The sequence below is a fragment of the Antedon bifida genome, chromosome 4, assembly GCF_963402885.1.
Source record: "Antedon bifida chromosome 4, ecAntBifi1.1, whole genome shotgun sequence".
NCBI classification, from domain to species: domain Eukaryota; kingdom Metazoa; phylum Echinodermata; class Crinoidea; order Comatulida; family Antedonidae; genus Antedon; species Antedon bifida.
The window spans coordinates 28795093-28807287 of NC_136229.1; the positions used below are offsets into that span (position 1 = coordinate 28795093).

A 12195-nucleotide genomic window follows, 5' to 3' on the forward strand; every position below is an offset into this window, starting at 1 on the left:
TCCATTTAGGAATTTTCTAGTTTTAGCGCACATTTAATTTTTGACAGGATTTGGATACGAACAAGATTTTAGATGAGTTTTCACTTTTTAGCAATGCCATTCTCCGAATCGACTCAATGAATAAATGTACAGTAGCACAATTTCTGAACATAGGATTTAGTTTGCACCATTATGTTGAAATGTCTACTCTCAAAGGGATTGCAAGCTGGGACTGGTTGGCCAGCCAGTCCCAGATAGGGGGCGTAGTTTGATTAGGCTGTGACGTGGATCTCTGATGCAGTCCTTCTATGTCGTTTGTCCATGATAATAGATAAGAACACTATAAGAATTGCAAGTAACTTAAATTAAAAATATAGAGGGTGACAGTACTGATAGACAATATTTAAAACAATTACTTTTAAGCAGTTCAGTCTAAAACATTTTCTACCGGTGTAATGAATTGATACAGACTTTGTATGAATGCAAAGTCAGTCGTTTATTATAGTAATCATGTACAGGTGGTAGTCAAAATAACTATAGCATCAGCATATTACACTGGGTACGCAGTGAAAGGATTGGAAGCAAAGTACCTGGCATACAGTATGTATTACAAACTACTGGAGGCATAGTAAATTAATTAATACACATTGAATGTAAATGTTTATTCACTAACTTCTTTGTCTTGAAGGGCATCTATTGTTTCTTTCCTAACTCCTTCTCTTAGCATATAATGACGTATTCTTGACTCCATTATCTGTGAAGATACAACATTGGTGTTTGATTATTAACAAAAATAGTATAGTATATACTAAACTGTTATCTATTGTTTATTTGTTTGTGATGGTGTGAGTACCATTTCAATTTTAAAAAAAGAATAAAATCGGAATGGTTTACTCAATACCAAGATGCTTTCAAGTTTCAAACCTGACCTATTCCAAGTGTCACCCTTATACTGTTTTGGTATAGTTGGGAGTAAAGTACAACCCTTATAATGCCAATGAATGCGCTGCTTGCACAGCATTATTGTCAAATATATAAAATATTTAAAATTTGAAGTTTGTATACACAGACAAAGCTCTTAAAATTATAACAAAAAACATCAAAAACCATGATAATGAAAAAACACATCAAAAGATACAAAGAGCATACAGAGAAATTCCAATAACAAATAAAAACAGGAAAACAATTTTTAAAATGGAAAAAGGGAGAAAACCAAAAATCATTGCCTAGTTTAAATTTGTTTACGTTATCAATACATTTTGTCACACATAGTGGTTAAATTGTTGTTACTGAATGTTTAGTGGGAATACCAACAAAAATATGGTTAATAACAGATAAAAATTTAATGCAGTTTAAAAACCGTTGCTTTTTTCTAGAAAAAATAACAAAATAACTATAGCATCAGCATATTACACGGGCACGCAGTGAATGGATTGGAAGCAAAGTACCTGAAAAATATACTACAAACTACTGGAGACTTTTATTTTTTTACACATTGAATTTAAATATGTATTCACTAACCTTTTTTTTTTTTTCTTGACTAACTCCTTCTTTTAGCACATACGGACGTATTATTGACTCCATTATCTGTGAAGATACAACATTAGTTAATAATGGTGTTTGATTATCAACAAAAATAGTACATACAGTATCTTTACTGTTATCGTTTATTTTTTTGTGGTGAATAAAAACAATATTATCGAAATGGCTGTTTACTCCATACCAAATACAAGGAAGCAGGTTCAAGTTTCAAACGTGACCAGCTACAGTATTTCACCTTTGCACTGTTTCGGTGTAGTTGAGTACAACCCTTGTTAAAACCGGGGGGAAACAATTTTTTTAATGGAAAAAGGGAGCAAACCGAAAATCATTGCCTAGTTGTTACGACAACCACTCTAGTATCAATTCATTCAAATTGTTACTAAATGTTTGGTTGATTGTTACATCAGTGGGTAATGTATTTACCCACTAATTTTGCTGAAAATGACATGGTCGAACGATTCGTACAAAGGACACCGCCATACAACCGCCCGTAGGCCTACCTATTGTTTAGATCGCTGGCAATCAGCAAGCATAAATAAAAGTGTATATACGTCAAAAATGGAACGGCGTGGTTACCTACAGATCATCATCATAGAGGATATGTTAATAATAATATAGTACACTAACTGTGGTAGGCCTAACTGTGTGCTGTAGTATACATTATAGCAACCGATTTTTTTTCTAGGCCACCCACCCAACTGTATCAATACCTATTTATATATTTAATTTCTTCAACAAATTGATGTAAATAAATATTTTGCTATAATAAGCATTACATTTTGCGCTTTTTCCGGGGCTTCCCCTAGATGTACGTTCGCATTGAACTGAACGCAACGCAATCAAAACTAAATACTGAGTGAATGAAATCGGCATCAAAATGTAATTAGTCACGTGATTGGAGGGAAAAAGTATGATCGTTTTGCTCATTGGTAGCATGCTACATATGAGAGTGTCTTTTCCTGCAAATTAGAGGTGCCATTTATCATGAATTTTATGTGCGAGAGTACCATTTCCGGTCATTTATCAAAGTTCGCTTCGCCACAGGTCCTGTCGACGGCGGCCCTGGACAAACACCTTTTTCCGCCATGTGCAAACGCTCACGTCTTGCGCGAAGCGCTCTGTTGTGACGCTTAGGCCTATGTGGAAAATGTCACCCTTCAATTGGCTAGTACCTCAGTTTTCATATTTAAAATATCAATTGTTAATACATTTATAATAACGTGAGAGTGCCATTTCCGACCATCTAGAGGTGTTATATTTTCAAAATCGCCACAACTTGAAAATATGTGGTGTGGACTCACTACAGTTGCGCCCCCCCCCCCCCCCCTTTCACAAATTCCTGGATCCGCCCCTGGTAATTGCATAGATAAAAACATTTTGGAGAACTTGAGAATAGAATCGCTTAAAAGTAGCCAAAACAACGGACACAAAAATAATACAATTTCATTCTTCCATCTGACGTGGTTTATTAATTGTTAAAATTATATCTGCTTTTGAAACCAATCACATTTACCTAATGAAAAGACAAAACAACTGGTGAATAATATATTACTTACTTCCAATTGTTGAATACAATTACGGTAGAGAATAACTTCAATTCACTTTCATTTCATTTATTTCATTTCATTTATTTATTCGACACAAGCGGTCCAGGGGTTGCGACAGCAACAGAGCGCCATAACACATTTGTGTCCGCAACCCCTGTAACTTGCAACCCCTGTAAATGCAACTTGCATTTAACTCGAAACAATTGGAGTTACAGTAAGTGTAATTCAATTGCAGTTAACTGAAATGCAAATAAAGTTTCAATATATTTGTACTTCAGTGAAATATATTCGACTTTTAATTTAGTTTCATCTGGAGGTACAGTATATTATAAAACGGCCGGGCTTCCTTTCCTTGCCGTTTTCAAATAAATTCGTAACTTAATGTAAAACTCACCGTATGTGTTATTGGTTCATCCAATAATTGTAACAATATTAATTTTGCGTCCGTTTAGATATTAGGCCTAATCACAATTGTAGGTAGACTGTGCTAGGCTTAAATAACAGCTTAATAATAATAATACGTCCTGCTGCTTCCAAAATACAACGTGTACAGTATTTATACAACGAACAAAATAGTGCTTTACGTTACACGAAAGATTGCCTTGCCTTGCCCGAATGATGAGCCCAACAATTACATAGCGAATGGGGCGTCGTTCGTGGACTTTGGGCTGGAGACAAACAGATGAGCAGTCATAAAATACAGTGTGCATAACCTCTACGGTTTGCGAGTAACGTATACGCATAATAGGCCTATTTAATTGTATAGGGCTAATACCTGACCGAATCGGCCTGTATTAAATATGATTAATTATAGGCCTATACAGTAGCCGACATGACATTAAAACAAATGTATAGACCTATCTCTGATTTTCTTATTACGCAATACAGCACTTTGTGTCAAAACGTCGCTGCGTTGCGTTACGTTGCGTCGGTAGTGGGAACCACGCTTCAAGCCTGGTTCCCACAAGCGACGTAGGCCTAACGCAATCTGCGCAACGTTAACGTAAGAAACTTGCCCTTCTAATAAGTGTGTTTGACCCCGCCTGCGTGAAATCAAACTTGCGATGTTTGCAGCACTATGTGTCGTCGGTTCCCCCACTTGTGATTACGCAATACAGCACTTTGCGACAATACGTCGCTGCGTTGCGTTCTAGTGGGAACCATGCTTTAATTAAGCTCTATCTTCGCTATCAAACTTCATGTGACAAAAAAATGTGATTTTCCCATTATATGCCGGACAGGATGATGTCATACCACTACCATAGGGCATCACACTCTTTTGATAGTGTAGACAGAACTTTTATTTATAGATAACATTGATTTATAATTTTTCTTCTGATACATATGTTTTCGTTGTTATTTCGTAGGTTATAACAGTACGTATTTTCAGTATAGGTCTACCCCTTTCCTGTCAACATGCTTAATTGTAATGTAAGGTAATTGGGTGTCAAATCCAAGATTGCCGCCAATACGTAAACTATCCAATAAATGTACCATATTGGACAAAGTAACACCCACTATGAACAATATTTTAAGTTAAAAGTAATGCCATATGGGTTTTCATTAACTGCCAAATACTCATACTTTCCTATATACAGTACTGTGTACCGGCTAACTATGTGATACGACAAAGAATTTCTATGGAGTCCTCTTTTACTTTGATAAGTTTGCCAACAAACACCTCTGTGAGAATTGCAACATTCTTCATTAATCGGGATATCACCAATGTTGGCTTTCAAATTCATCAACTGATGAAATCATTAATTTGTGTTATTTCAATGTTACCACGCTCAATGACCTTGATCAATTGATGTAAATCCAGCAAGTCCCTTTGTCACACATACATGTCCTCTCATAAACTCCAATAGGCCTATCTGTAATTTGTTTCAGTAGTCTGTTGAAAGTGATACAGCGGAAGTAACGCTTTACATAGTTAAGATTGTATAATGTGTAATACCATCAAAACAGACTTCACTCCACATTCATAATTTGTGTTATTGATGATATTCTGACTTTAAATAGGGTTATTTGAATGTGGACGGCCATTTTGAATTTGGTCCTTTAAATGTCTTTAGAAAATATGGCAACATATTTTTTTTCATTCCTTATATTATCAAGATATGAAATAAAGTCAAAGTTTGCTTTTAACAAAATATACACGACATTCATATAAACGACATACCAGCCTACACTCATTACTGAATGTCAGCCAGGAATACATAGCAACAGTCTTTGTTTCTTTTCAATCACATAGCGAGACACATAGGCCGGTTACCCATAGGCCTATGATTACACATCTGATTTTTAATGTGACAATAACCATAACCTAACACACTATTTGTGATATTGTAAAATAGTATATAATATATTGCCATTATTCATATCAAGTTCAAGTTCAAATTTATTCACATAATGCAAACATATACACAAATATAATAGATACAAATGGTTGGAAATTAAGTAAATAATAGTTGCATTATGCCTGGAGAATACCATTTAAACCCCAAGGGGCTTTAAGCCTGGATCCACCAGAAAGAATAAAAAAGTTAAAAATAATAATAATAAGCAGTATAGAGTAGGCCTACTACTAAGAGTTGTTCCTAATTTGTTGAATAAGTAAATACAGTTATTTGGGTTCTAGGACACCTACCCCCTAGACAGTTACCCCCCGGATGTTTACCACCCGGACAACTACCCCCTTAGGACAACTACCCCCCGGACAACTACTCCCCGGACAACTACCCCCTTAGGACAACTACCCCCTTAGGATAACAACCCCCCGGACAACTACCCCCCGGACAACTACCCCCTTAGGACAACTACCCCCTTAGGATAACTACCCCCCCCGGTCAACTACCTATTATACACTGTTGCAGAGTCAGGTTGTCCGGGGGGTAGTTGTCCAGGGGGTAGTTGTCCTAAGGGGGTTGTTGTCCTAAGGGGGTAGTTGTCCGGGGGTATTTGTCCGGGGGGTAGTTGTCCTAAAGGGGTAGTTGTCCTAAGGGGGTAGTTGTCCAGGTGGTGGTTGTCCGGGGGGTAGTTGTCCTAAGGGGGGTAAATGTCCAGGGGGTGAATATCCGGATACGGTTATTTGAAATGGTTCAGATTTGATTAAAAATAATGATTTTAGCTGATTGTTAAGGTAGGCCTTACTAACGAGAAAACAGAACTTGAAAATCGACAACAATGGACAATAGTAATTTGAGTTCCTAGGCCACGCTAATAGCAGATCAAAACAATCTTGCAAACAATTAGGTCTTTAGTAATTTATGACTAGATATTATAATAATAAACACCGAGTAAGTTATTTACCAATAATTCTCATTTTTTATTTACATAAGTAGGCCTACGTCCAGTACTTGTAAAACGAATCATTAATAACTATGCAAAATACATCACCAATATTTACAAAAGCAGAATTACAGAACAAATGTATAGCAGACAAAGATCTATAAGTCGGCTATTTTTGTAACGGTCCATCAAACAAATCCAGGTCATCATGCATGAATATTGCATTCTAAAGCATATTGGAACTTTGTTATATCAAACATGACTACATTACATTATATATTTGTTTACTTTTTATTTTGTATGTGTCGGCGGAAAATATGAACACGAGACTAGTGATGGATGAGTTTGCAAATGACGTAATTGCATGTAAAACATTTGAAAGATTGGCTCAAATATCTTATTCAATGATTTTTGAAGAGATATATAACAATAAAGAGAAAAACCAAATAATTAAACGAATGTATACCAGTGGGAGTTTCTGTGAAGGAATGCCTAAATACATTTTGGGTGATGTAGACATGATGGCTGTGTTATCTTCTGCGACAGTGTGTTGGCAACATCCGAAGGAAAAAGAACCAATCAGCACAGAAGTGTGTGTTATAGCTGAACTATATAAAAATGAACCAGCATATTTGAAACTTAAAGTATTGGATGAAAAGAGCATTCAAGACGGTTTTAAAGTGTTTGACGATGAAAGCGGCAGTTTCGTTGATGAAAATGGCTTTTTGAAGAATAGTACTTTGAAGGAATATGCTATTAAATTTAAATTAAATATAAACATTGAATAGATTAGTTCTTGTTAAAATTAGTTGAATTGTTTTTAATTGTTTACCTGCTGTATGAATTCATTTATCACGATTAAATTCAGTTTATTTTGTATTTTAAACTTGCAGCACTTTAGTACATTTTTTTTTTACATTTTCAAATTTTTGTTAAAAAAATGTTTAAACATTTGTCTTTGCATGTTTCATAAAATTAGGACATTTATGACAGTTACAAACGAGCAATATACAAGATATATAATACAGTTTAAAAATATAAAAGTATAAACAGTAATAGGGCCAACTGACCACCAAGCTTTCTATACTAAAACATATTTAATAGTGACATTAATGTATAGGCATATAACCAAAGTTGTTAGACTGGCACTAAACACAATTTAGTTATCAGATGATGTTATGATTTCATACTCCTCCATCATGTTTTTTTGTTTAAGCTTTTCAACTAAAAATGGCAATTTACGTAATATTTCAATTTTGAAGATCAAATCCCATTGGTCTTCTGACTTAACATTGTACAATTGCTCAATCCATTTCATTGTGTCAATGCTTATTATAAAACCAAAGTTAACTAAATTTTGTCTACGTTTTGAGAATTTACGAACCTCAAAATTCTCAAATCCTTTAAATGACGGTACCAAATCCATTATCTTTGATTCTAAACCAACTAAACAACTCAAATAGACAGCTTCAATAAGAACAGTTACATCGGATTTATTGAGAATCCCTGGCGCCACAAGTAGTTTGAACAGACCATGTGCATCTTTACCATTCTGTATTGCAATTAAAGGCACTTTGTTTTGAAACTCGTATAGTAATAATTTAAGTAGGCTAACATATCCATATCCATACTCTTTCCAGAATGAATCAACATCAGCTATAAGCTCATCGAAATGTTCTGTAGAATGTTCTTTAGAGATATAAAAATGATGATTATAAGTATCACACATGACTGACATCACATTTATCCAATTTCATTTTATTTAGCTAATCTTTATAATTTAGTTTATTTGAAAATTTTGTGGATAAAATGCTATTTAATGCCAGGCCTTTCTTAATGGATCATATTCGCTAGTTAACAATATATAGCAAATTCATTGTGCAGTACTACTGTATAGGTTAAATAAATAACAATTCTATACTGTACTGTATTATACACGATAAATAGCATACCACAGAAAGTCCAGGGACTTAACTTAGTTAATAGTATGTTGTTCTAGACAACATTAGGGACCTATCTTGAAAAATTCAGCTTTTGAACTAAAGTAAACTTACTTATTAATGGTATTGCTGGTGATATTGGCCCTGGTGTTGCTGGTGATATTGGCCCTGGTGTTGCTGGTGATATTGGCCCTGGTGTTGCTGGTGATACTGGTCCTGGAGTTGCAGGTGATATTGGTCCTGGTGCTGCTGGTGATATTGGTGTTGGTATTGCAAGTTTTTCTGAAAACAAAAAGTTAGTTTTGTTCAAAATACTGACTGACACTGACTTGATTTTGTGCTTGATATGTGTATGTATGTATGCATTTACAACAGTATTTTGTTTATTTTTAACTACGAAAAAAATAAGAAATTATAAGTAATTTTCCTTACCTTTTAGTTTCACACCCTTGAAAACTTCTTCAAATTGCAGTTGATCAATTAGCAAATTCCATTGAGCAACAAATTTAGACCGATGTTCTTCAGAAACTAATATTTGACTTAAAAACCTCAGAAGCCTTCCACTAGTGTACAAGCACTTTAAGAGGAATACAGCTCTCGGATGTAATGTATCAAGATGAAGTTTCATACAATTCCGCTCGAGGGCGTTAATGGTAAAACCAATGTCTCTTATTAATTGTACAAGTTCTCTAACTTTGTCACTTTGTTTTGGCAGATCTTTACCATGTATAACATTTTTTCCACCAAAAATGTCCTCAAACATGTCTACAACATACTGTGGATGTGGTGGACCTTTAATGCTTTTGAGATGAACTGTGACATTAACTGAAAAGTAAAGGAATATTATTGTTTTATGTAAGTAATTTGTTTTCGCTGTCAATAGAAATCGAGTGTAAAAAAGAAACTTGATGATTACAATTACACACTGTTTGTATAGATTTTCTACTTAATAAGACATGATTTAACTACAATACAGTTCTATTTTATTCAGTTCCGTATTGTTAATTAGGGCAAAATATTTGTATGTGTTGATTATACAATCTTTGGTCGCATTTTGTTTGTACTATTCAAAATTAGAATATTTTATTACTTTAAGGAAGGCTTACATGGTAACATTTTTTTAGACGTTGACAGTCCTGTAGTTGTGGTAGTTGCAGACATTGATGTTGATTCCTTTTCAGAATCTTTTCCAGTTGTACCTTTTGCTGCTGCTGCTGGACCCACTTCAGACTTCTGAGCTACTATAACAATAATATACAAATTCAGTGTAATTTTCTTTATTTTGTATTTCAGGAATATTTGTGTGTGCTGTTTTAAATTGTATAATCATAATATTTGGTCGAATTTTGATTGTACTATTAAAATCAGAATATATGTACTTTCATTTTAAAGAAGGCTTACATGGTAACATTTTTTTAGACGTTGACAGTCCTGCAGTTGTGGTAGTTGCAGATGTTGGTTCCTTTTCAGATTCTTTTCCAGTTGTACCTTTTGCTGCTGATGCTGGACCCACTGAAGACTTCTGAGCTACTGTAACAATAATATACAAATTCAGTGTAATTTTCTTTATTTTGTATTTCAGGAATATTTGTATGTGCTGATTTAAATTGTATAATCATAATATTTGGTCGAATTTTGTTTGTATTATTATAATCAGAATATATGTACTTTCATTTTAAAGAAGGCTTACATGGTAACATTTCTTTAGACGTTGACAGTCCTGTAGTTGAGGTAGTTGCAGATGTTGGTTCTTTTTCAGATTCTTTTCCAGTTGTACCTCTTGCTGCTGCTACTGGACCCACTTCAGACTTCTGAGCTACTGTAATAATATACAAATTCAGTGTAATTTTCTTTATTTTATATTTCAGGAATCTACTAAAATTCCTAGATAAAATTGTAATTTCTGTCTAATCAAGTACTGTAGAGGATTTTGTTATCAGGACCCCTCAGCATGTATATGTATTTTTCCACCAAAAATGTCCTCAAACATGTCTACAACATACTGTGGATGTGGTGGATCTTTAATGCTTTTGAGATGAACTGTAACATTAACTGAAAAGTAAAGGAGTATTATTGTTTTATGTAAGTGATTTTTTGTTGCTGTCATTAGAAATCGAGTGAGATAGAAACTTGATAATGATTACCATTACACTGTATTTGTATAGATATCCTACTTAATAAGACATTGAAATGATTGTTATAATACTGATTTAACTTCAATACAGACCATAGACAGATTTGATTGTGCTTTAATGTAGTCCCATATAATACAGGCCAAATTGCATAAAGCTTACATACTGAATAAAAATGGTGAAAAAATCAAGATAAGTTGAGCGATTAAATGTTCTATCTAATTCAGTTCCGCATTGTTAAATAGGGCAGTCAATATTTCAACCCATGGAATATTCTCACCATTCAACTCATAAGACATTCATTGTTTGCATAATATTTGTATGTGCTGTTTTAAATTGGATAATCATAACCTTTGGTCGCATTTTGTTTGTACTATTCAAAATTAGAATATTGTACCTTCATTTTAAAGAAGGCTTACATGGTAACATTTGTTTAGACGTTGACAGTCCTGCGGTTGTGGTAGTTGCAGACAATGATGTTGGTTCTTTTTCAGATTCTTTTCCAGTTGTACCTTTTGCTGCTGCTGCTGGACCCACTTCAGACTTCTGAGCTACTGTAACAATAATATACAAATTCAGTGTAATTTTTGTTATTTTGTATTTCAGGAATCTTCTAAAATTCATAAATAAAATTTTAATTTTTGCCTAATCAAGTAGAGGATTTTATTCTCAAGACCCCGTTTGTGCCATATTGCTCATTATCCTGGCAAGATTCTTATTCTCACTATCTCATTGTTTAAATGGCACATGAAGCAATTAGTTCTGTGTTCACACACAAATTACATGATTGATTACGGGTAGTAAGTAGTGAGTCTGAAACAATGTTGGTCATATTGATATCTCTTGTTTTCAGATTGATTTTCATGTGTCTCTTCTAGCACCTTCTAGTAAGCTGAACAGGCTTAGACATGAAAATAAACACAGCAGAAACCGATGTATTCCCAAAACCTTTAAAATTCCATGAATGAAGTGAATAATTTAGTTTTTGTACAAAATCAAGTAAATAATCTTGTTTTAGATTTAGAACTAAAGCTAGCAATTAAAACAGGGTCACATTCAGGAGGTTAAATTAATTTTAAAACATTAACTTACTCTTAAATAACTTCAAAATCGTGTGTTTTACTTCTAGGTCTATCTGATCATTATCTTTTAAAATAGACACCGGCGTCTTTCCCGCCTATAAACAAATGTGATTTCATTGTTAAGACATTAATTTAGTTGATATGCTATACAAACCCAAATCAAACTAATTGTATAAAAAATATCATCAGTGTATGTATATGTATCAGTATGTGTCACGTCTGTTCTAAGTATCTTTCACAATGTGCAATATAATGATAATAATTCAATACATTACACTGGACTATGTTTATGTCATAATAAGAAAAAAGAATTAAACATGTTCATGGTTTAAATTATTTGTTAACATCAGATGATAGAGACCCTGTAGTGAATATGCTTATTACCTCCGCCAAGGAGGTTATGTAGTCGATCAAGTGCGTTTGTTTGTTTGTTGTTTGTTAACAGGATTACCTACACAATTATTACCAGATCTTTACCAAATTGAAAACACAGATTGATATTATATATTATAAGTGGCCAAGGGCCACTCCATTACATTTTGGAGGCAATCCGTACCACAACTCCAATTCAGACCTGCTAATTTTCAAGATAGGAGAACATTCTCTAAAGCCAGTGATCTGTACTGAGCAGTCTTAACATAACAAGTAAACTGAAATTGCATTTTCTTGAGAATTACTCAGC

General features: G+C 34.0%; 1 protein-coding gene across 1 annotated transcript; it reads right to left on the bottom strand.

Moving 5' to 3' along the window:
- Positions 1–6767: 6767 nt before the first annotated feature.
- On the bottom strand, positions 6768–8927 carry LOC144841243 (uncharacterized). Its single transcript, XM_078697501.1, has 3 exons — positions 8732–8927; positions 8414–8581; positions 6768–8048 (listed from the first exon to the last, which is right to left on the bottom strand). Exons 1-3 carry the CDS (start codon positions 8925–8927, stop codon positions 7519–7521), a joined length of 894 nt encoding a protein of 297 aa, XP_078553627.1. The 3' UTR covers positions 6768–7518.
- Positions 8928–12195: the final 3268 nt, after the last annotated feature.